The 26,670-nt window shown below is 37.6% G+C and overlaps 1 protein-coding gene across 5 annotated transcripts; it reads right to left on the minus strand.

Annotated features, from left to right (window-relative positions):
* On the minus strand, positions 1–25,037 carry CCNH (cyclin H). 5 transcript variants are annotated; one of them, XM_088796603.1, is made up of 9 exons: positions 24,791–25,037; positions 21,989–22,111; positions 19,593–19,666; positions 18,276–18,486; positions 14,722–14,885; positions 8,527–8,597; positions 5,342–5,453; positions 2,275–2,356; positions 1–223 (listed from the first exon to the last, which is right to left on the minus strand). In XM_088796603.1, the coding sequence occupies exons 1-9, from the start codon at positions 24,905–24,907 to the stop codon at positions 134–136; spliced, it is 1,044 nt and encodes a 347-aa protein (XP_088652729.1). In that variant the 5' UTR covers positions 24,908–25,037; the 3' UTR covers positions 1–133. The 5 variants fall into 5 exon arrangements, with proteins under 5 accessions (XP_088652729.1, XP_074184860.1, XP_019601929.1 ...); XM_074328759.2 differs by lacking the exon at positions 1–223 and adding an exon at positions 1,379–1,519 and having other exon boundaries at positions 2,296–2,356; positions 24,791–25,036; XM_019746370.3 differs by lacking the exon at positions 1–223 and adding an exon at positions 1,550–1,714 and having other exon boundaries at positions 2,296–2,356; positions 24,791–25,036.
* Positions 25,038–26,670: the final 1,633 nt, after the last annotated feature.

A 26,670-nucleotide genomic window follows, 5' to 3' on the forward strand; every position in this document is an offset into this window, starting at 1 on the left:
CCTTTTCTGCCTTTTATTAAAAAAAAAACAAAACTGCACAAATCTAAAGACATCCCGCTTTTTATATTTTAATGATGTTTCTCTCAAGGTAGAATAGGAAACTTGTCATTTACCTTTGTAGGCCTTGCAGTAACTAGCTGGTCAATGACAAAATAAAACCTCTAAAACTAGGTCTGGGTAGGAAAATCAGAGATAAATGTGGGCCTTGCTTTGATGCCAGAGTTTAGTGACCTCAAAGAAACAAGGTAAACTGAACAGTTTGCAATTCTGTCTGCAGCCGAGCAGCACCGTTACTTAACCTGGACTAGACCACTGTCAGTTTAGGCTTACTCCACTTTTGTAAAATCACTATGAATTTTATTCCTCTTATTCCACAATGAGAAGGACATTAAAAACAACCCAAAATATAACTATTACAGAGAAGAATACATTCATGTAGTAAATACTCCCCTCAGATACTAACGATGTAATTAAAATGGTACCTGTACTCCTATGGATAGTGCCGCAGGGGATGCGCTGACAGGGAGCAGCGGGATGTAGCCATAAAACTTAGATTCAGGGCAATTGAGTTTCTCAAATTTCCTTCAACCCAGTTTTCCAGAAAAAATTGACAGACATCCATAATTTGGATCCAACTTAGAAATTGAATAAGATTATGGTTAAATGCTGTAATAGCCAACATTTATTGAACACTTAGTATTCATAGAGACACTATTCTGATTAATCCTGTGTGGAGTAGGCATTATTATTTTCCCCGGGTTCACCTTGGGAAACAGGCATGGAGAGCATTAGTAACTTGCCCAAACTCACAAGGTAGAGGTAGGCATGATTCATACCCAAGTAATTTGGTTTCATAGTCTTTGCTTTTACATTTTTATATCAACTCCTTTTAATTTGAATTCAATTTCTTGAATATAGTTAATCTGAAAAATTCCTAGTAACTATAACACATTTATATGGATTCACTTAGGTAACCTAATAGGTTAATTATGTAACTGAACATACAACTTGCTACTACCTACCTTACCTTTAAGAACTTAAGGTTTTTATCTAGACAACTAAAGACTGCCTACTTGATTTCTTCTTTTAAAAAAAAAAAAAACCCATTTGGAAATGTTTTCAGTTAACTACTTGAGGAAAACAAATACTCATTATCCTGGGAGACTAGCTTTCAGAACCAGGTAACAGTTGAAATACATTCTGTAATTCACTAGTAACATACAAATAGCTAAGTATATCAGGATGACATTTGAGAAGCCATTTATAAATGTTTCTAGAGGCAAAAGGCATTCCTTAGCATGTTTAAAGCTGACTACTAAGTTTTGTTTTTCATGGTGCCTTTTTTCAAAAGGGGTTTGCTTATTGCATTTTGTTTAAAACAATATAGGCAAATACATTATAGCTTTAGTTTGGCTACTACAGAAAGTCTAATTTGATATTTGTCATGGTGTGGCAAGATTATCCAAACTAGTTGCTATTCTGGGTCCTTTGAAGCTGTTTTATTTCACATAAAGCTACCCTGAAAGGAAAAAAAAAAAACACACTTAAATAAATAGAAAAGTTGACTGTATTTTGATGCTTTCACATTATTTCACTTTTAAATAACTTGAAATGCCAGATATGCTTCATCCTTTTTTTGATTTGTTGTTAGCATTGACAAATCAATTTCAAATGGTTAGAGAGAATCTACAAGGTCATCATCAGTCCATTCTTCCTAAGAAGGAAAGAAAATGTAGTAAGAATAACATTGTACTGAAGCATAACCACTATTTACCTCCTTGCCTCCCTTTAGGAAATATATTCCTTTTACCATGATTACAGAAGGTAGATAAACCAGGAAAATTTGTAGGAGTTTCATCAATAGTAATATAGCATGGTTTCACCAGACTACTCTAGTGACAGAAATAAAGGTTACAATTGTGACCTTCTGCCTCTGATTATTCATTTATATCTGATTTGCCAGGTATAATTTTTAAAACAGGATAGAAACATCGTTGGAAAATAAAAATGGGGGCAAAAATTTAGCATGTATGTACATATATCCCTGCTGCTTTTTACACCCATAAAGAGGATTCTTTATCAAGTCATTAATAGACTCCTGCAGCAGTCAGACGTGAGAAAAATCCCTGTAATGACAATGTACATAAAGAAGGATGGAAAAAAAAAATTAAGGCTTTCAAAACCCACACCTCAATATGTTTAATGCTTGCACACTGAAACAATAAAATCTTAACAGTGTGGTCACACCAGAATGTACAATAAGAATAACTTGATATTTATCTTAGGAGAACATACCTCCTCATGTTTGGATTTCTTTGAGACATAATCATCATCTTCATAGCCTTTCCTCTTTTTCCTGTAATTAGGCAACCATCAATAAACAGTCTAATAACTGGCATCATAACTAAACTAGCAAGGTTATATAAAATTCATTATCTACTGAAGAACAAAGCCTGGATAATGGAGAGAGAGAATTATGGACATGAAGACACTATCTTCCAAATCAATCTTTAAATTCAATGTAATTCTAATTAAAATCCTAATAAAATTTTTCATGAAACTTGTCTAACTTGTCTAACTCTGACCTGGGAAAGATTATGCAAAAATGAAAAAAAGAACCTGAAAAAGAACAAAGTGTGGGAACTGGTCCCAATTCTCATCAAAACACTATTTATAAAAATTGGTAATTAAAAGTATGGTATTAGCAAGGAGTTAAACATTAAAATATTCGAGCAGAGAGACAAACTATGAAATATTAAAAAGTATATGGTACAACAGGTTATATATTTGAAAAAATACAAGATTGCTACTTCACACCATTCACAAATTCTAAATGGTTTAAACAGCTGAAAAATGGCAAAATACAGATTTTGTTCAGGGTAAGAAAAGATATTTAGATGTAAACCATAAAGCAAATGACAAGTTTTGTTAATATATCACAAAGTGGAAAAAACAAACAAAACATAGCTGTATAATACATAAAAAGATGAGTATACAAACAACTACAAATAAAGAAACTACTACCAGGAAATTGGGCAAGGGATTATAATAGGTAATCAATACAGAAGAAATACAAATGACTAGTAAACACAGAAACGTTAATACCTCATAGTAATAAAAGAAATGCAAATTAAAATATTAATGTGATACTCTTTTTCCACCCAAACAAGCAAGAGTTAGATAGATACTATTAAATGTACATATGTATGAAAACATTAGTGAAAAGATAAAACTTATTTCATACACAAATGCAGAGAAAAGGCTGGCAAAGGTAAACACTAGCTGTAAATTATCTCTGAGGTCAAAACTGGGATTTGGGTTTTGGTCAGAGAACTTGGTTCACCTGTACTGACTGACTTTAATAATGATAAGATTTGTGTAATGAAGAAGATAAAAGAATTTTGAAGACCAAGGAAAACAAATATTTTTATCCTAAAGTAGTGCTTTTAAGTGTGGTCCATGAACCATTTCTAGTGTGCAGTAAGTACAGAAACTGTGTTTGGAAACTTTTATAGAAATTTGAGAGATTTTGACTGTTGCACCTAATAAAATTTACACTTGTACTTTGTTTTTATTCATTTTTCTAGTGATTTCTTATGTTTCACAAAAGTATGGGTCTATAATTAAAAAAACATCAGTCTTTACTGAGTTTGAGAAGCACCTCAAGTACTCATAGAGGTGTACAATTTTCTTCGCACAGTACAAAGCGGATGGTGAATCTGAGTAAGATGTAAACTCTGGCAATTAGATATTTGACCTTGTGGTCCATTCAATTAACTAGCTAAAAGTTTAGCATTAATAGTAGTAACATGGTAAAAAAAAAAAAAAAAAAAAAAAAAAAGTAGTAACACAGTCTAATCCAGAGGTTGAAAATTTCTTTCAAAGACCCAGACAGTAAATATATTAGGCCTTGTGAGCCATTAACAGTTTCTTTCACAATTTCCCATTCTTCTATACTGTGAAAACAGCCATAGACAATATGCAAACTAATGGGTATGCTACCTTCCAATAGAACTGTATTCTAAAAACAGGTAGTGGCCTGGACTTGGCGCATGGGGCACAGTTTGCCAACTCCTGGTCTAAGCCCATTCAAAATCAATGTGAACTGAACATTATTATCTGTGCTGCAATACAGTATTCCCCCCTTATCTATGGGGGGGTATGGTCTGAGACCCCCAGTGGATGCCTGGAACTGCATAGTCCTAAACCCTATATATACTGTTTTTCCTATACCTACCTACAATAAAGTTTAATTTATAAATTAGGCACAGTAAGAGATTAACAATAAAATTATACTATAGTAAGTTATGTGGTCTTTCTCAAAATATTCTGTATGTACAGTGATACGCTGGACAAAGGGATGATTCACATCATGGATTGGACAGAGTGGGACAGCAAGATTTCATCACGCTGCTCAAAACTGCACAAAATTTATGAATTGTTTATTTCTGGAGTTTTCTATTTAATATTGGACCACCATTGACTCAAACCTTTGAAAATGAAAGTGTGGATAAGGGAGGGAATACTGTAGTTACATTCATTAAAGTCAGCATTCTCTGCAACCATTCCTTCATTCCTGTTAGTTACCAATGAAACCTAGGAATGAAATCTATTAATTTTAAGTTCTATGCTAAACCATGGTTTGTAGTTATAGCTATGAATATAATAAAACAGTCCCATATTTTGTGCACTTCATAAATGGTTGGATATTCTATTACAACTATATAGGGAAGAATTTGAGTTGTGCACCTCCAGGCCTTGGAATGCTGCTCTGGCTTCTCATACAGTAGCATATACTCACGAATTCTAGAGATCAGAAACATCTCAAATGGATCTTAACTATAATAGGCCAGAGCTAATTCCCACTGTATCTTAACAAGGTAAAAGAACTTTTGAATCAGAATACATTCCACAGAAAATAGAAAATGGTTTTACCATTCCTATTACCTGCCCTGATCTCCAATTGTTTAAACCTTAAAAGATTAGGTTTAAGTAGATCCTTCAATTTGCAAAGCATAAAGAGCCTGATTTGCACATTCAGCCTACAAATTTGAGAGACATTACGGGTGTTCCTTATGGCTGCAAGAAAAGATCTAACAGCACATGTTCCTATCAGTTTTGTCTTCAATATGAAGTTTACCACTGAAAGAAAATAACGCCACATTTCCCTACTCTAGCTAACAGAAATAAGTCTGGAACAGTACACTTACTCCTTAGATGAGATCTCAGACCTGCAAAGAACCTAAAGATTAAAAGGGCATGAAGAGGTTCAGGGATTTCCTAGGAAGACTGTCCACGGACGGGATAACAATTATATCTATTCTTGAATAACACGACTTACGTAATTACGTTAAGCGCAAGTTCAGCAGAGTGACATCTCTCCAACTTCTGTTTCAGAACAGCAACTTCTTCAGATCTGGGTGGCTCATATTTTTTTACTAAGTTTCTCATACCTATGTGGAAATAAAAATAAAAAAAAAGGATTTATACTAGATAATAAAAAGCCTTGTTCTCATTAGGGAGCTGTATAATATTTTCCTATCTTGTTATGGGAAAAACAAAAGGCTTGGAATGACGTGATTATCCTTATCGGGATTTATGTTCTGCATTAAAATCCAATGAACACCATACTTCTAGCTCAAGTAATTATAGCTATCTGCCGCTTAGCCCATATCATGTACAGCATACAAATAAACATGCTCTATAATCTAGTCAGTATTTTTATCAAATCCTACTGTGGTCAATTTTTGCTCACTTTTAAGGGTTTTTAATAATTACTATGTGGTTTAGTGAATATGCTTTGTTCCCTGCCACCAACCATATTCATAACATTCTAGCCTACACACAGTGGGTCAAGAGTGTACTTCTTGTTCACAAAGTAAACCTTTATTACAAAACACGTAATAATAAAGGGAGGATGCTTAGTAAAAATATGTCAATCAATGATCCTTGGCTTTAACTATATACAGAACCTATACAATGAGGCATCACCAAAACCAAAAATGTCCTCTGTCCTCTTTAGGCTAAAAGCAAACTTCTATGTCAGTGACTTAAGTGCAAAAATATCCTCTACCTGGACTGTTTATGTTATTCAAATACAGTAAACCAAAGAATATAAATCTCAAGATTTATCAGGGAAATGATGAGAGATCTAGGGCTTATTATTAGCCAGTCACATGTTTGAAATGGGTGACTGATTTCATAATGCAAAAAAAGCAGTGTTTTCAAATGAATTAATACTTGTGACTCAACAGCCTTAGGACAATATCTTTATTCTGAAAAATTATGAATAAGATAATATTGTTAAAGGTCAGAGTATTATATCAATAGTTATTCTTATATTAAAACAAGTGGGGTAAAATTTTGGTACTGAGAAGAAATCAGTAATAAAATTGTCAGCTATCAAATGAGCACAATGGGTTATCATTAACGCCCCTACCTACTAAATTCAATGATCCTAATTATCAATGGCCAAGTTAGCTTTGAAAGTGAACCCTCTAGTGGTTTAACTGAAGACCTACAGTTTTGTGATTCATAAATCACAAATCTGTCATTCTCACAGGGAGGCCATCAAGTTCATTTCAAGCAGATACCAAGAAATAATATTTTTATGTCCTGAAGCATCTTTTAAAACAAAAATTACACCCATTTACTACTACCATCTAAGATCAAGATCTTCAGTCTCTCATTGGTTTATTCAGTGTTTAATTAAACTACAAGTTAAGGACATTGGCACAAAAAGTTTGGGGGACAAAAACAATTGACTTTTAATCCTAAAGAGTAGCCAAGTAGGCCTGAGCATTCAGTGTGACATGGGCAAGGGTGAAGAGAGAGGGCTGGCTAATCTAGCCGGTCAGTTAAGGGGAGGATCCACTCAACCCTGAAGATAGGGTTTTCCACATCAGCACTACTGATAGTTTGGGCTGGATAATTCTTTGTTGTGAGAGGCTGTATTAATTTTCTGAGGCTGCTATTAAAGTACCATAAACTTAGTCTTAAGATAGCAGAAATGTATTCTCTCAAAGTCCTGAAGCCCAGGAGTCTGAAATTGGTCTCACTGGCACACAGTCGGGCAGGGCCACGCTCTCTCTGGAAGCGCTAGAGGAAAATCCATTCCTTCCCTGTTCCAACTGCTGGTGGCTGCCAGCATCCCTTGGCCATATCACTCCAATTTTCAAGGCCTGCATCTTCAAATCTCTCTGTGCCACCTTCTTTTTGGCAAGCCTCTCGTTCTGTCTTTCTCTGGTAAGAGCGCCTGTGATTTCATTTAGGCTTTACCTGGATAATCCAAGATAATCTCCCCATGTCAAGATCCTTAACTTTATTACATCTGCAAAACCTCCCTTTTCCCCCCATATATGGTAAGATTTACAGGTTCTAGGGATTAGGAAATGGATATCTTTCGGGGAGACATTTTACAGCCTACCAAGGCGGGATGCGTTCTTACTTCCACCTACTAGATGCCAGTAGCAGCCACCACCACTCCCCAAGTTATAACAGCCTAAAATTTCTCCAGATATTGCAAAATCGTACCCCGTTTTTGTAGTTCAGCTAACAAAATGAGTAGCAAGTGACACGTGTTAACTAGTTAAAGCTGAGTTATCTACAAAACAGAAGCTCCAAATTTAAATATCCTTAAATTTAGTTTCCTTTAGATCTTTTTCAATGCCTATCACATATTTGCGTATACTTTAAAAGGACCCTGTTTTGAATCTCAACCCTTTCTGAATCTAATTATATTCTTACTTTCCTAAATTCTATGTTTGAAAGCTGTCCTTTCATGTACTTTCTGTTTGTTCCCCACCAATATATTCTTTGTGCTTCCAAGACATCCTAATTCAATGAAAGTAAATATAAACAAAAATAGTCATTTACTTACATACGAAAGGTGACAATTAAGTTTGCAAACCTGTTGCAATGATGTTGCTAACGTTTTTTGACATCAGAGGGATTATTCATTATGAGTTTGTACCAACTGGACAGTTAACCAAGTTTAGTATTTGGAAGTGCTGAGAGGGCTATATAAAAAAGTTAGAGGACCTGAACTTTTCGCCAACAATTCATGGCTCTTGCATCACGACAATGCACCAGCTCACATGGCACTGTTTGTGAGGGAGTTTTTAGCCAGTAAACAAATAACTGTATTGCAGCACCCTCCTTACTCACCTGATCTAGCCCCCAATAACTTCTTTCTTTACCCGAAGATAAAGGAAATATTGAAAGGGAAGACATTTTGATGGCATTCAGGACATCAAGGGTAATACAACGACAGCTCTAATGGCCATACCAGAAAAAGAGTTCCAAAATTGATTTAAAAGGTAGACTAGGCATTGGCATTGGTGCATAGCTTCCCAAGGGGAGTCCTTTGAAGGTGACTATAGTAATATTCAGCAATGAGGTAGGTAGCACTTTTTCTAGGATGAGTTCGCGAACTTAATTGTCACACCTCAAGATATTTTGTCCATATCAAGATATTTACAAAGCAGTTTTGTAATAGAATATTTTATAAAGTGTTCTTTTACTTACTTTTCATTATATCTAGTAACTGTGACAGACCAGTTCTGTTCTCTTTCAGCATCAGACTTTCTGATAAATAACTAATAAGAAAGGACAAAAGCTTTAATCTGTTGGATACACACAGCATCTTGAGAAAACCTGACATCATAAATTACTTTCCTCCATGTTCATTTTGTTATCAAGGTCAATTTTAAAATTTAAAAAGTACTAAATAACAATACTTTGAACTCCACAAAACTGTAACTCTTATAAAATCTTATGAACTTACAAATTATATGAGGTGTGATCAAACAGTACAATGAATGTTTAAATAAAAAAATTATTACAGTAAAAGATGCATTGCCATTAATCCCCCTCAAAATACTCCCCCTTGCTTCAAACTTTATTTATCCCATTGTTCTTGCTACTGTCTGAAGCAGTACTGGAAGTCCTTTTTTGTGAGTGTCTTTATTTGCACTGTCATGGCTGCCTCGATGTCCTGAATCATTTTGACTTTGGGAAAGAGCCAGAAGTCTCATGGTGCCAGATCCAAAGTCTCATGGTGCCAGATCCGGTGAATAAGGTGGATGAGGACACATCGTCATGTTTTTATTTGACAGAAATTGCCTTACCAGAAGCAATGTGTGACACAGAGCATTGTCATGATGAAGGATGATTTACAGCACATTTTAAAACACACCTTCTTTCAACCATAGCTCATACCCAACTGATTGCACTGAACAAGTTGAAAGTTGTCACACATTGTTACTAAGGTTCAAATGTGCTGCTTCCCTGCCTTTCTGTTGGATGGTACTCGGCAGCAGCATTCACCGTATTTTGTGGTCACAATGGAAAGGCTTTGTGTCACACATGGCTTCTGGTATGGTAATTTCTGTCAAATAAAAACATTACGGTATATTTTCATCCACCTTTTTCACTGAATGTGGCACTGTTTGACTTCTGGCTCTTCCACAAAGTCAAAATGACCATGAAAGGTAAACATTTGGAATCGACTCAGGACATCGAGGCAGCCACGAAAATGCAACTAAAGACTCGAAAGAGGACTTCCAGAACTGCTTCAGAAAGTGGCAAGAACAATGGGATAATTGTTTTCAAAGAGCAGGGGAGTATTCGGAGGGGGATTAATGGCAATGTGTCTTTTACTGTAATAAATTTTTATTTAAACATTTACCATGTTATTTGATCTTACCTCACATTAGATTAAAAGACATTTAATGTTTAAAGTTAATTTCTGCACTATATAAGCTTTCAGAGAGAGAAAATAACAGTAGCAACACTCGTTACTTTTAATGTTAAGTGTTTAATATATAAACCCTATCAGTCTAATCTCATTGTACAGATGAGGAACCTGAATCACAGGGACAGACAAGTTATGACCTTGTATCTTGCCCAAAGTCATAAACCTAGGAAGTAATAGAGATGGAACCTGGTACTAGTAAGGATTTTCTCTCCCCTCCATGTTAATTATAGCTATTCTTCTTGGGACTAACAGTTATTCAAATCAATAAGAATATCATCCCCGTTTTACAAATCTATTACATCTTAACTTGCATCGGGTCCAAATCAAAGGTATTAATGTTTTCTCATAAATGAATATAATACCCAATTATCTGTTTTTCTCAGAACAATGATAGTAGTATGAAAGTAAAATTTGTATATTTAAATACGTACTCTGAGGTTTTATATACCTGAACTTGATCTATAATTCATAACAGCCCAAGTAAACAGATTCTCTTAAGTAATCTTTGAAACAAATGCAAAAAAAAAGTAGTTTTTCTCTTGGGTGAAATAAAGTTACAAAAATAGATAATTCTTTAAGAAATTGTGTTGCTATATGTCTCTTAAACTATCCAGATTATTTAAATTTTATTACAAAATTCTGATAACTGAAGTTTGGTATTACATCACCTATTCTGGGAATTAATTTTAGATATGGAAATCAATAATTCCCTTTATAATACATTTCTGGTTATCAGTAATTAAAAACTTTTTTTTCTTTCCCCTTTTCTCCCTAAAACTCCTCAAGCATAAAGGTAATGTATTTAGTTCTAAGAGTTAGCTGACCACATTCTTTACTTCTGCAACTTTTTTAAGTTAGCAACTCAATCTCAATCCTGAATTAGAATTATAATATTTTGATTTTTATGAAAATCCATAGGCAAGCAGGGATATCTAAGAAGTCAAAATAGGAGATAAGAAATAAAGCTCTAAATCCAATGAAAAAGAAGAAAAGCCAGAACTAACAACAGGACATCCTATTAATAATAATCTAAAGTTTCATCCACAATCTAATAACAGCACAAGGGCTTTCCCTTTTTGAAATCAGCAATAAATGTTAAAGCAATACCCTACTCTTCCAGTCAAGACGGCAGAGCAGGTAGACACTGTACTCAACTCATCCCACGACCACATCAAAATTACAACTAAATTACAGAACAACTACCACTGAGAATGATCTAAACACTAGCTAAACATATTTCCTACAACTAAGAATATAAAGAAGCCACACCAAGACTGGTAGGAAGGGCTGAGACGCAGAATGGGCTGATTCTATACTCATGGTGTAGTGATTAAGAATCAGGAAGGATATCTCAGGTGCGGAGGTTCCCTCTGAGGAGTGAGGGGTCGTAGGCCAGGGCACCAGTGGCGGTAAGAAGTTGCCATAACATCTGGCTGTGAAAACCAGCATGGTTTGCGTCCAAGAAAGACAACAGATTGTTAGAGACCTAGGCGCTGCAGGTCTTAAAAGGACCATACACAGACTCACTTGCTCACAAACTCACTCACTCATAGATCCAGCACAGGCACAACAGCTTGAAAAAAGCACCAGGGACACAGGATGAGGAACTGAATAGACTAATTTTAGGGTGAGGGCTGGAGGTGCAGGGGGCAGAAGAGCTCTCTCCAGGAGGAAAGTGCTGGCAAGTGTCATTGTTCCTTTGTTGAGCCCTCCCATCACCAGGCCTGTAGGCATAGTCAGGAGCCAAAGATGAATGTTTCAATAACCTGCTTAACACTATTTGTCCTGACCTGGTAATTCCCTGAGATCCCACCCCACCCAAGTTGGGTGCTTAATCAGAACCTCTTTCAGCAACTTTTTGACACAAAACAGACTGCCTCGTCCCACACTGTAACTGACTTTGGACTGCACTGGAGCCCTTCCCAATGGGCCCCAGAACCAACACACTGGTGTCCAGCTTTAGACCACCCAATCAGCTCCACAAATGACACACCCAAAGGGCGAACTCAGCACACACTAGAGCCCCATTAAAGTGAATCCTGCCTGGTGGGGTCAGCCTCCACACAACAGCTTCATCCACCATAGTCACGACCATTCCTTACAGCCAGTCAGCTTAGAGTCAATCCTACCCATTGAAATGGCAACAGTAATCAAGGCTCAACTACAAGAGGAGGGCACACACAACCCACACAAGGGACACCCCTGAAGCATCCAGCTCAGGTGACCAGGGAAACTGCCATCAGTGGGCCCCACAGGACACCTACTAGATAAGGACACTCTACTAAGATCGGGAGACATAGAAGCCCTACCTAATATATAGAAACACACACAGGGAGGTAGCCATAATGAGACAAACAAGTATGTCCCAAATGAAAGAACAGGACAAAACTCCAGGAAAAGAAATAAATGAAATGGAAACAAGCAATCTATCAGACACAGAGTTCAAAACACTGGTTACAAGGATGTTTAGTGAAGTAAGGGAAGGAAGAACAGGTGTTCTCAGTGAGAACTTACACAAAGACATAGAAACCATAAAAAAGAACCAGTCAGAAATGAAGAATACAATAACTGAACCAAAGAATACATTAGGTAGAATCAACAGCAGATTAAATGGAGCAAAGAATCAAATCAGTGATCTGAAGACAGGCAGCAGAAAACACCCAATTTAAATAGCAAAAAGAAAAACAGAATTTCAAAAAATGGGGATAGTTTAGGGGGTCTCTGAGATAACATCAAGCGCACACCATTCACATCATAGAGGTACCAGAAGGAGGAGAGAGAGCAAGGGGTTGAAAATCTATTTGAAGAAATAATGAAAACTTCCCTAACCTAGCGAAGGAAAGAGGCACACAAGTCCAGGAAGTGCAGAACACCAAACAAGATGAACCCAAATAGGTCTACACAAAGACACAACATAATTAAAATGCCTAAGGTTAAAGAGAGAATCTTAAAGGTAGCAAGAAAAAAGCAGTAACATACAAAGGAGGTCCCTATCGACTGTCAGCAAGCTTCTCAACAGAAACTTCGCAGGCCAGAAGGGATTGGCATGAAATATTCACAGTGATGAACAGCACGGACCCATATCCAAGATTACTCTATCCAGCAAGGCTATCATCCAGAACCGAAGAGGGGATGAAGTTTGCCAGACAAGATAAACCTAAAGGAGTTCTTCAACACTAAACCAATATTACAAGGAATGTTAGCGGGACTTCTTTAAGAAGAAGGAAAAACAATGAATAAGAAAATGTAGCAAAGAAAAATTCTCACTGACAAACACAAAAGCAGTGGATCAACCAACTAAAAAACTACTACAAAGTTTAAAAGGCAAAAGTAGGAAGTTATATAAATGTCTAACTAACCACTACATTGTACACCTGAAACTAATACTGTATGTCAATTGCAATTGAAAAATAAAAAAAATAAAAAAATTAAGCAATATTCATGTACTCTAAAAGCTTACAATGTAAATCAGAAGTTAAAAATTATTCAAAAGTATTTCCCCAAAGAAAAAAATGCTCAAATGTCTATAGTCCCTGGGAATGCTACAAAAGCTTATTTAATTTGAAACAAGTCAAGGTACTACAATTTCAATTTGCCTGTCATAATAATTTAGCATAAATTATAACTAAACTTCTAAGATGAAATAAAGTCTAATTTGGACCTTATTGGAATTGTGGAAAAAGGCTTTCTTCCTTTAGAGAATAGAAGCTCCACACCTAAACTCTGTTGATGTTGAGGTCAATTATTTGCATCACTATTTTTCTTAACTAGTGCAAGGATTTATAGCTCATTCATTATTATATTCCAAAAGTGTAGTACAGTACATGATACATAAAAGGCACTCAATAAAGGCTTGCTTAGTAATTAAATGGACGTAGAAATCCCTTTGTGGTTAAACGTATATATTTATATACAGTAGGTGAGCTGTATTTGTAAAGAGGCATACAATAAGCTAAACAAAATGCAAGCCCACAGTCCTTTATCTTAGATTTGTTTTGAAATTCAGAGTGGTTCATGTCTTAGATAGGTAACCTGGTGTATATACCATGAATGTGAACTCTGTACGCCAGTGATGTAAGGGGCACTATCCTGTAAAGAGTAATATTTTGCAAGGAAACATATTCCCGTTAAGTTGAATAAAGACTAAATCACATCCGCTCATTTTTGCTGCCACCATATCAATGGACTCTGAAATTACAGACGAGGGATTACAAACGTGTAAAATAGTTTAAGTTTAGAAAGTTTAATAGATCTTTCTTCCTCAACTATATCTAGGAATGAAATCAAGTAGAACTTCAAAGATCTTAAAAAAATTAAATATAAAAATTTTAAGTCTAATTTACTGCTAGCCTTGCTTGAGTTAGTTATAAATAAATATAATAACCATATGGGTATAATATTTAATTAATCTGTACACAAGATATTGCTATAAAAATCAACCGAATTCAATTCATGTAAAGTGCTTATCACAGCCTGGTTCTCAGTGTGCATTTATGTATTAGCTATTACTATATACAGCTCAATTGCAATGCGTTTGGACTTTCCTTAAAGCATTATTCATTCAACAAATCTTTACTGAATTCCATATGCCACACATGCTCCATAGCAGAACAATGACAAAACAAGGCAGACATATTTTGTGCACTCATGTTGCTTACCAGTTCATAAAACTTTTAAATTTGCCATGTACTGATAAGCTATCTCAGTCTTTCAAGGATCACCTGATTTTCTTCTACTTTAGTCATAAATGGATCCTCTTAGCGCAAAGATATTTTAGTCAATTTTTAAAGATTTTCTTAAAAGGTGATCTCATTTTTTCCCCTCAGTTGCCCTCACTACCCCTTCCAGCCATAAGGGATATAAAGGACTATATTCAGAAAGTGAACCTTACTTAAAAATGCAGACTCCAGAAAGGAATAAACTGAGTGACTGAGTCTGATCTAAGTTAAAACACAAAGTAATACCTTTCCATAGTAATTCCTGTTCTGGATGCGCTAGATAAAATGGCAGTCAGGGCGATTTGAGAAGGTGTGTATAAAAGATAAGCATCCGTCAATGCAATTCTGTTAAGAAAGTCGTCAGCTGTTTTCCTCAAAATCTCTGGATTCTCCAACATGGGATAGCGGGTCTAGAAAGAAAGTTTGTAAATGTTATCACTTCCAAGGGTTTAATGGAGTAACAACAACTCAAAAGTATTTATATTAATCAGAAAGTGCTTCACACAGGATGCTTTTATAAAAGTAACTCCTTTTCTATACTCCGGCAATAACAATCTTTCCATGTAAGAATATTCTGTACTCACCATTAGAGAGTACTGAAAGTGGAGCCGTTAAATAAGAAATATATGCTTTATTATAACTGAAGTTTCCAGAATGTACTTGCTATTCTGATCTCTGTTAATCCCTCTCTTTGTCCTTTTCCACTTGAGGCTCTTAAGAGATTCTACTGGGTCTGAAGTTGACCTAAGAAATACATCCTCCCAGGTAAATGCTTCCCAGGCAGTCCAGGTGATTCAGATCTAAGGCCATATTTAGGAACCAAAGCACCACCTCATTTTGATTTGAAATTCCTTCTACTTAAAGTTTACTATTGGGAAGAGGTAAATGGAAATGAATCTTGGTTTCACTACACAATTATTTTTAGAATATGCCGAAGAAATATGGAGGTTCCCGTATTTCTCGATAATTCTTCTTATTCTTTAAGATGAGCCCTAAATCCTCCAATTTACATTAGATATCCACATTCAGGTCCCAAAGTAGTAAGAAACCTTTTCTAGACTCTGAAACAAAATATCAGATACAACTGTACAGTCACACCCAGGTCTTGGCATTATCCCCAAATGCTCACCTCTGATAAGACAAATTCAGACATTCCACTCTGACTGACCACGGTGCTCCTTATCCCAATACATGTGCTCAATGACTTCACAGACGTTCTTTGACTTCCACCTTAGAACCCTGGCCCCTGATCCCTCTACTTGCTTCCATTCACTTGTGTCCTCTGGTCCTCATTTCCCCCCTGAATTTCCAGCCCCAATAGGAGGCCAATACATTTCTGGCAAAACTTCAATAATAGGTGAGTTCAATGAACCTGCTTTGCAACCATACCCAGCTTTCTGGGTCTGCTAGAGAAAACAATACAACCAAGAGGTCTGGTATTATCATTATGATAAATTTGGGTTCATTGATTTCAGCAGGGCTCTCATCACTGCCTCACTATGATAATGTTCCATAGAAAATCTGTTCTCCTATGTTTCAATGACAATGTTAACATTTTCCATCTCTCAGTGTCATTAATAATTCTCAGAAACTCCATCACTCTCAGAAAATGATCTCTGCTCTTAAGAAAGACACCCTCTTTCCTGCCACCACATAACACTATCCTCACCCTGCCTTCCTTTTTCCCTGCATTAAAAGAGCTATTATTCTCTCTAAGATCAGTCCTTCTACTTGCTTCGAAACCCACGACAGCCCCATCTACCTTACTCCAAAGAGAAACTTGAGCTACATATTTTCCACTTTTCCCTTTAAGCTTTCTCTCACTACTAGCTCCACAGTTTCTTCCACAAACCAGAATACAACAAAAACAGTCCCTTTCCTCTAGTTCTAGCAGTTCCCCCATCTTCTGAATCATCCCATCTTTTTTTTTCCACTTCAAAGAGAAGTCGTCTAACCCAAGTTATATATACTTGTTTTCTCACTTTGTATTTATTCCCCAAGTGGCTCCAATCTGCTATCTTCCTCAACACTCCACAGAAACTATTTTCACCAAGATCACAAATAACCTTCCTGGCACTACATCCAGCAAACGTTATCTGTCTACGTTTACTGTCTGAATATTGAGCAGGATTGGGGAGATGCCCATACTCATCTTCTAAAAGTATCCTACTTCGCTTCACTTCTCCAGAAAGTCCTACCTTTCTGGATTTCTTCAGTCTTACTAGATTCTTATATTTCTCTACCTATCCTTCAATGATCCTCATGGCCAATCCACTTTAAATTTTCTTCAGGAAATGATGCCCAAATCTATACCTCCAGCCTAGCCATCTTCTATGACCTCCAGACACAAATATCGACCCACCTGGATGTGTTGCAAGCAATGGAAATCCATCATGTTCCAAACCAAATTCATCAACCCACCACCTCGCCAGCATCAACAAATCTATCCTGTGCCAGTACTTCCCGTATCAGAGAGTATACCACCATGTACTCAGAAACCTGGGGGTTCCTTCTCTGTCCTCATGCTCTATATGCAATTAAACTTCAAGCTCTGATTCTATCTCTGATCTCTGAAGTCCAAGAAGCCCTCTCTGTATCCCCTGCCACCACACAAGTCAAACTAACAGCATATTAACTGGTACCCCATCATTCCTTCTAATCCATTCTCCAGAATCATGACACACAGATGTGCAATAAATATCGGAATAGAAACTGATGCAATGATCTTGCCAACATGATTTTTTTAAAGGTATAAACCTAATTTGCCACTCTCCAGACTTAAACCTTTCACTGGCTTCCCATCGTTCTGTTGAAAATCCTTAACATTACCTCCCCAGTCTATTCTCTGCCTTTCATGCAGGCAGCACTCTGTGGCAGTCTTCCCACTCTATCTCCAAGCAGTTAGGTCTAGTGCATCATGGTTCTTGAATCTGGGCCTTTAACCAGAGAGCCCTGATTGAGACGCTCTTTCACCACCTAATTACTACTCTTGTTATGAATTTCACTTTAAATGACACTTTGTCAGAACTATCTTCCCTTCCTCTCAATCTATTATTTCCTTCTAAAGTATCCTGTATTTCCCCCTTTGTCACACTGAGCACACTGACTATATATTGTCTTTTCCATTAGATTGTAAGGCGTATAAAAATTGAGGCTGTTCCTGTCTTATTCCTGGCTTCATGATCAAACACAATATTTGGGATATAGAAGGTACCCAAATTTCACCTTTCAACTGAGATTAGTGAACCAGTTTGTCACTTCTGTTTGACTTTACTCAGACTATCCAAGTCCTTTCAGGGCCAAAACAAAGTAACTTAAGTTGCTTTTGTCAATGTTTATTTACTTATATTTCTTATGCCTACATATCAGTTCCACTTCAGACTGCACTAAAAATAGAATTCACTTAGGAATCTTCCCATTTAAAATTAAGAATTCTTTATGGTTCTTAAATCAGATCTACGACAGCACACTTTAAAGAGTTACCTTAAGTCTTTAAAAGCTTTACTCTAAACTCACAGTGGTGCTCATGATGGTCCCTTGACCAGTATTTGCTAGTCTACTAAATCAGAAGCTCTGAAACTACAGCCCAACAATGAGTTAATAAGCCCTCCAGGTGATTCTGACACACACTGAGGTTTGAGAACTACTACCCTCTGTTGAGATACTACTCAACAGGTTTGAGAACTACTACCCTGAATTAAGATAATTACAAGTTATAAAACTTTGGATTCTTTTGGTTACAGAACAATAGCAAAGGAATACACTCTACCAGGTTACTTTACATCAACAAGATTACCTACCTTTATATCAATGAGAAAGCCCTCAAATGGTCTATAAGGATTGTGGACAATAAGGTGGAAATTAAGTTGCTGTATAAGTAGCAGTTCATATTCCAAAATCTGTTCAAGTGCCTTCTCCTGTCCAAGTGGACTCTCCCGTAAATTTCCAACAAATTGTGGACTAGATACATTGAATTCATCTACTTTGCAGGCCAAAAATGCACAAGTGAGCCTAGAGGAAAATATAAGGAATATATGAGGGATCTTAAGTTCAAAAGAGAATGCATGTCTAAATTACCCTTTAACACACACACAGATATATACTTTGAAAAATATGTAAATATTTTATTTCTAAAAGTACATTCTAAAATTGCCTAGTATTCACAAGTGACTATGATGTCATAAAGAGAGAGACACAGTTTCCGGTTCAAACTTTTTCTCTATTAGGTTTAACCATACAATATTGCCACAGCATTCAACCATTACTGACTTAATGGTAGCTTCATTGAGTTCAACTTAATATCTGGAAGAGCAAAGTAACTGAGAAATAAGTGTACTTTGTATAATGCAATATAGATGGAAGAGAAAAAAATACAGCAGTACCCACGTATGTACCATTTGAGCATGGGATGAAAGGTAGGTTAAAGGAACATTGTGGAAAGCCCATCTGTGAAAGTCTCCAAGGGCATTTGAATAGGGGACTATTACCTCAGGAATAAACCTATCAAACTCTCATTTGTACTACACAAATTTCAGAGTGAGAAACAAGTAATAAAACTGCCACAAAAATCAAGACTGGAAGTTAACAAGGGACTGACCTAGACTGCTAGAAATGAGAATGAAAAGAAGAAAAAACAAAAAACAAACAGGGACAATGTGATTGGCGGTAAGCTCTTTGACGAGTCTCATACTAATTTCAATTCTATCTTTAATGGTAAGCATAGTGTTCAGCACAGAGCAGAAACACAACACCTTTGTTCAACTGCAATGAATACGGTGCTATAGGACTTGTAAACTGACTGGATGTAGACGGAGAAGAGTTGCCACTGATGATTCTCACTTTGAGCAACAGGAAGAAAGGCGCCACTAACAAAGTGGTAGTAGGGAATCTAGCTTGAGAAAAACAGAATTTGAATTTGGACTAGCTAACGTTCAGATGCCATCAGTACTACAGGAAGGAAAGCATTATAGATGTATAAGTAATATAATAAAGGATCTTAAGTTCAGAATAGAATGCAAGTCTAAATTGCCCTTTACTAGGAAGTCATTTTCTCACACAGACACACATAGTATAAAAGTTTTCTTAAATGAAAATCTATAAATTAGACTTATACTTACATTATTATCCGGGGGTGATATTCCATAACTGAGTTGTTAAGATAAAAACGCTTGAAATACATACAAGCTGTACCCTAAGGTTAAAAATACATACATTATCAGAATCTATTCACAAATATATTACATATTAAATTGTTATAGACTTACTTATCAAAAGTTTCTTTGAAAAAGTTATCCATACAAAATACTAAAACTTGTTAATTCTTCTTTAATCAAAATAAATTGTGATAAATTACTACAGAAACACCACAGCCGTAAGACCCTTTGTTGTCCTTCCCCACTCACCCTGGGTTATCCTTCCTATGGTTATTGGTTTATTTAAAAAAATGTGTGTGTTTATTTTAGAATTCAGAGTAAAAAAAAGTGGCCCAAATTAGAAAAATTTAAGGAGGAAAAATACCAACATTCACAGCTTAACCAATTAATCTGGTAAAACTATTGAGAGTACAACACAGTTGGGGCCATCAGCCTTCTCTCTAAATCTACTGCCAAACCTAATAATAGAAGCAGCGCCTGACCGTTTACTGACTGCGTCCCATGTGCTAAGCTCTGTGCCATGCACAAAACTATCATTTTAATCCTTAGCATAGCTTGATGAAGCATTACTATCTCCACTTTACATAGAAGGAAACTGATATTAATGAGGTTAACTGACTTGTTCAAAGTCACACATCTAATAAGGGACAGGGCTAGATTCAACTAAGACCTGCCTGTACTTTTAACTATGTCATTTGGCTAGAACCAATGAAATAAACATGTATCTATTTTATAATATAAAAACTATTTTCTTTTAAACATTTTGTCATTTTATGTGAAAAAAAATTCTTCATCAATATATAAATAAGCATATTGTATAAAAACAAATTCCATAAAGAAGTTCATTCAAGGAATCAGTTTCTTCACCTAAAAAAAATCACTTAAACCTACCTTACGTTATACTTCTGTTATCAGACAAGAACAGAACTACATCTAGAAATAGAAAATAATCAAGTATACCTAGAATTCTTCCAGAATTGTTGATCTCTCAGATGAAGGGCCGGTTGAACTAAGACACTATGAATACTTTTGGACTTGATATTTCAATAAACTTCAATTTTTTCGACTATAACAATGGAGATTATTTCCTAGAGGATTATTCCCTATTGTGTCCTAAGTTATTCACTCTGTATAATTTTAAAACTTAAGATAGACTTTCAGCTAAGAGAGACTTTCATATTTGAGCTTAACAACAAACCTGTGAGATAGTAAGGAAAATATTTTATACCCCTCCCTTTTTTCTTTACTGTTCAGCTTGTTAATCTCAGTTTACCTTCTATAAACAATACACACAATAGGAACAATTATAGGGATAGTGTATGTAAATCCATTCAGCCAAAAAATTCTAACTACCTGTTTCTTTTCACCATTGCTCCACCACAATAAACACAAACGCACCCACACACACACGCACACAAATGGGGTCCTCAGAACCATATATCTGAATCAAGTACAAAACAATTTTTTTTACCCAAAGAAAACCGCCAGCTTCTACTAATCAGGTTTGAAACTTCCTTATGGCATGAGTTTCAGCTGGGGCATATGATTACAAGTGATTAATAAACGCATTATTTCAAACATGTGTGATAGAGTTAAAAAAGCAGTAATCAATGTTCCAGTCCCAGTTCTGCTCATTAGTTGAGAAGTTGGAGGAAAAGTAATTTTTCCTTTCTCTATAAAATGAGGATGTTATAACCTATTTAGACAATATAGTCAAATTCTTTTGATAATGAAATAAGACTTGAAACACTCTAAAATATTATACAGGAATTCATAATTAAGGCAGTTATTGAAAAATATGTAATGTGACAAAAACTTAAATACATAAATTATGTATTTATATAACTAAGGTGAACTGTCATGCGGGGTCTCAGCTCCTGCTCCCTGCACAAGAACGCAGGATATGGTGAGGCCAAAAAGGAACAACAACGGAGACATGAATAGGGGAGTCATACCGCTATAGTCTTGCTGGCTGCTGGGTTGGAGACACAGGGATCAGGAGCCACATGCTTTGCCGTCTGCTGTCTGTCTGCTTCTCTGCCAACCAACCCCTTGCTAACTGCAATCCATGCTTGCTAGCTTAGCCGCGGCACTTATATCAGTGGCTAATGGCTAACCGGTAACAGCTGATGGCCACCCAGCCACAGCGAATGGCCATCTGATTACAGTTGATGGCCATCTTACTACCCGAGCCAGCACCTTTCCACGTGAGGCTGAGAGCCTGGAAACTGTTCTCTGGGGCTCTGTCCCCACATGCATTTTTTAATAAAGTGGATAGAGGGCTGAGTTACTAACTAGGAAGAGGTCAGATTTCAGAAGTCAGTTAAAGGACATTATACTCCATCACTACCATAACTTACCACAACAGACCTTGGCATTGCTGGTTTAAACACTGAACAAAATTCCAATAATCTTTTCTCATAGTATTTGCAGAGTGTCATTTCTTCATGAGGCTCAAGAAAGACTGGATCATTGTGAAGAACCTTTAGATTAAAAGTTACACCAAAAGTTCAGTCAATTGAATCTTAAAATATTTTTCTCTGTCCAGATTAGTTTATATTAATATCTCCAGCCAACGGGAACTATACCACAACTCATTTCCACTTTATAGAATTGCTCATTATTACACAAAGTAGCTTTAGGAAAAAATTTAATAACCTAAAATTATACCATAATTTCACAATTTCTCAGAATGTCAATTGGATATTTGCTTCATTAAGGTATAAGCAATTATGATGGAATGTGTGCCTATGCTTACAGGTTTGATGTCATTATTTAGAAATCAAAAAGAAGATATACACTGTTCATAGTTGGAAAGTTTTCAAGATTTCTTTCTCAGTTAGTTATTAAGTCACACAGGTTGTGGTAAAAATCAGCAAGTACTGCAAGGATAATTCTGACCCTGAAAACATTACTTCTTATCCTCCTTTGTAAACTCTCTACAGAATGCACTCTAGATGGTTAATAAATACAACTTTACAAAAAAATATCCATTGGGTGCTGTTACTAGTTTAATTACAATTACCAAGATAAGATATATTGATGTCCTAAACCCCTAGTACAGGCATACCTCAGAAATATTGCAGGTTCAGTACCAGACCTCCACAATACAGCAAAAAGTGATCATTTTGCTGGTGGAGGGTTTGCCTTCAATTTGTGAAGAAAAAACAAACAAACACATCTGTGAAGCACAATAAAGCCAAGTTCAATAAAGTGAGGTATGTCTGTACCTCAGAATGTGACCTTATTTGGAAATACGGTCTGTCACGTGGGGTGTCATGCGGGGGTCTCTGGTCCTGCTCCCCACATAAGAACACAGAATATAGTGAGGCCAAAAAGTAACACCCATGGAGCCATAGATATGGGAGTCATACCACTATATTCTCTCTGGCGGCTGGGTTGGAGATACAGGGAGCAAACATCCGCCAGTACCCCAACAAAGGGTCTTCCTGCACCCCAGTCTCTCTGGCGGCCGGGCGAGACGCACGAAGTAGGATCCACACAATCCACAAGCCGCCGTCCACTTTTCTGCCTGCCAACCAACGAACCAACGCAGCCACGGCAGTTATATCAGTGGCTAACTGGTAACAGCCGATGGCCAACTAGTCACAGCTGATGGCCATCTACTACCCGAGCCAGCACCTTTCCACGTAAGGCCGAGAGCCTGGAAACTGTTCTCTGGGACTCTGTCCCCATACTGTCTCTGTAGATGTAATCAGATGTACTAGAGTAGAGTTGGTTCCTAATCCAATATGACTAGTATCCTTATAAGAACATGTGAAGATACAGACACACAGGAAGAACACTATGTAAAGATGGAGGTAGAGATTGGAGTTATGCTGCCACAATTAAAGGAACACCTGGGGTTCCTAGAAGCTGTAAGAGGAAAGGAAGGATCCACCCCTACAAGTTTCAGAGAGCAACTACCTGCCAACCTTGATCTCACTAGCCTCCAGAACTGTGAAACATGTCTCTTGTTTTACACCACAGTTTGTGGTAATAGTTTTATGGCAGCCCTAGGAAACTAACACAGGTGCTAATTTTATAAACATGGCATTGCGGTTTAGAGCAGGAATGCTGGAACTAGATTCCTTCTTTGGGTTCAAATCCTGTCTCTGCCACTTACTAGCAATGTAGCCTTGATTAGTTATTTCTCTCTGTACCCGTTTCTTCAGCTGGGAAGTGAGGATAATCACAGTATTTATCTCAGCAGCTGTGAAAATTAAAAGATCTAACACTTGCCAAATGTTTAGAATAGTGCCCGGCATGCAGCACCGTATGTACTACTGTAAGCAGCAAAAAAATAAAGTGATACAAAATAGCTGTGACTGAAAAGTACAGCACCTCAGTCCCAACCATCTTAGACATGGAATACTTGCTGGAGGGAAGCTTGTAGTTACTAGAATGGGTGTTGGAGCTTGTGAGGGAAAGGTGGTTGGGGGCTGCAACAGGGAGAACTTGGCGGGCAGGCCATAACCCAAACCATCTTCAATCAACTGGTTTGTGCAAACGGTCTCCTGTCCCCCCGCCTCCACCCTGCCCCATCCAATCCATTCACCACCAGGATGCCAGAGGGCTCTTTCTAGAACAGCATCTGTAAAGTTAATTTCCCATTTAAAATCTTCCAAGGGTTCCCCAGCCCTTCATCATCAAGTTCAAATTCCTTACTTTCGCTTACAAGCTCCCTGCCTACCTTTTCCAGCCTGTCTTCCACAGGTGCTCTGCTTCCACTACAAACGATCTAGAGCATTCCACGCACCCGCCCTACAACTTCTGACCGCCCACTTTGCACCTGTGGCTCCGTCCTCCTGGAATGTTCTTTCCCCATTTGCTTCCCATCGGCGACTGCGAAAAGCCCTCCCGGACATCTCCTTTTGACAAGTGAATGGCTCTAGTTCCGCACTACACGGACATCCTACAAAGGTCTCCAACGCCATATTACTGGTTACTTGCCTGCCACTCAACTACGGAAATGGCGTTATCCCCCTCGGTACCCACAGCACCTGGCAAGGTGTTCGCCTGTTTATTAAACAAATGAACGTGCGGCCCGGAGGGAGGAGAGGAGGAGGTGTCCAGAGAGCCCTGGCGGCGGGGGCACTGGATCCCGCAGTTGTTCAAGAGTTAGGAGGTCCGAGCAGCGGGGCGGCCACCCGTGTCCTCACCTTCCCGTTCGCCACCGCTTTGCATTTGAATTTGCGGTTGGCGTCAGCCCGCAATCGTGCCAGCTGCTCCTCACTGGCGAAAGTCCAGTGCCGCTTCTGGCTACTGTTGTGGTACATCCTTAAGTCGGAGACCAGGCCCAGGAAGTCTGGAGAAAAAGACCCCAAACGCCACCACACCGTGGTGTAAAGCAGCTAAACCACGACAGCGGAGGGCGTCAGGCCGTCAGGCGCGGGTGCGCTGACGTCACAATCACGTGGTGCTTCCGTCTGCGATCGCGCTTCCGGAGCGGAGAACCTCGCGTGCGCGGGCGGATCTAGCCGCCGCCTGCTCCTTAAGTGGCGGGAGCGTACGGATATGCCCCTCCTTTCTGCGAGCCCAGGCTCTAGCTCCACCCCTTTCCTACAAAGCTTAAAGGAGAAGAGACAGGCTGAGATGACCAAAGGAATGTCAATTGAGGGTATGTGCAGGCTAACGTAATTTACACGGGGTACTCAGAAGTGGGACCAAGGACTTAGGAGGGTGTCACCTTTTTTAAATAGGATATTCAGAGTAGGCTACACTAAGAAGGTGACATGGAATAAAGACTTGAAAGAGTTGAGGGATTAGGCGTATCAGTCAGGTGGGAGTGATGCCGGGGCAAAAAGAACAGTGAAGGCCCTAAGGCAGAAGTATTCCTGGCTCTTTCAAGAAAGAATGTGTCTGGAGCACTACCAAAAATCTCTGCCTCAGAGATAACAGAACACGGTTGGAAAACTAGAAGCAGTGCATGTGTATTGTTCTTTATTGCTCTGCCAATAATGTGACCCTATCTTTTTCTGTGCCTTTTCCCTTCCTCTTCTGCTGGATTGGATTGGATTCTGCCAATCCTTTCCTCCATTTCCATCTCTGAGGCCATGATGTATGGTACTTTTAGGGTTTTCTTGAAATCCTCATCTTCATTATTGCCCCAAGGGAAACTTGCAATAAACTATCTGTTAATACTTAAAAGATTTACAATTTTTTTTGTTACTAATACTTTCAAAATTGCATCTGAGATACAAAATTTACATGAATTCCAAAAGCCTTTACTAGTTTTGATAGCCCGTTTAAGCACACCACGTTCTCCTATGCATCATACATTGGGTTAGATAGATTTACCTACAGCAAATCGTTTTTCTAAACACCAACAAATAAAAAATCAGGTAATGATGATGAGACACAAAGAGTTCAGATATTCAAAAGACCACACAGTTAAAAATAGGTGATAGGATATCTCTAACTCTGCTTTCTGTGAAAATGTTTTTAGTGGATTAAGAAAGGGAGAGCTTTTTCTTCTTTTTTGTTTCATTTTGGTGAGTACAGTTGAGTGTCAGTAGACTTTGCCAGAGTTATTTGAATTGCGCACACTTACATCATTTGTAGTTTATAACTCTGGAGACCTAGGCACTCCTTGAACATGTGTCAGTAATTTGGACTAGTTAAATTGGCTAAGAGAAAAGAGAAAAAGAGAAAGAAAAAAATATGAGGTTGTTAACCTGGGAAATAGAGAACCAAAGTGAAAGGCAACAAGTATTTACTTGAGATCAAAGAATAGCTTTTAGGAAAGCAGTGATTCAGGCAGAAACTCAGAAAGTGTTCTGATTTTGGGGGGAAGGCAGGGGTTTTATGAGAAAGGGAAGAGAAATAATTACGTGAATAGAAGAAAGGAATTTCTGTTGATGTCAGTAAGCTAATTTTTAGCTTTACATGGTTGTGCTAATTCTACAGACTGCCCTTAATTTTCAGTCCTTGTAGTCAGAATGTCTGCTGACTTGTTATCTTTACAAACTGTTTGGAATACAATGTTGGCTTTGCCCAGTCCAAGGATTATTTTTCCCATCCCAAACGTTTGAGGAAAACA

Source organism: Rhinolophus sinicus, chromosome 3 (assembly GCF_057876585.1).
Source record: "Rhinolophus sinicus isolate RSI-liver-muscle chromosome 3, RSI-T2T, whole genome shotgun sequence".
NCBI classification, from domain to species: domain Eukaryota; kingdom Metazoa; phylum Chordata; class Mammalia; order Chiroptera; family Rhinolophidae; genus Rhinolophus; species Rhinolophus sinicus.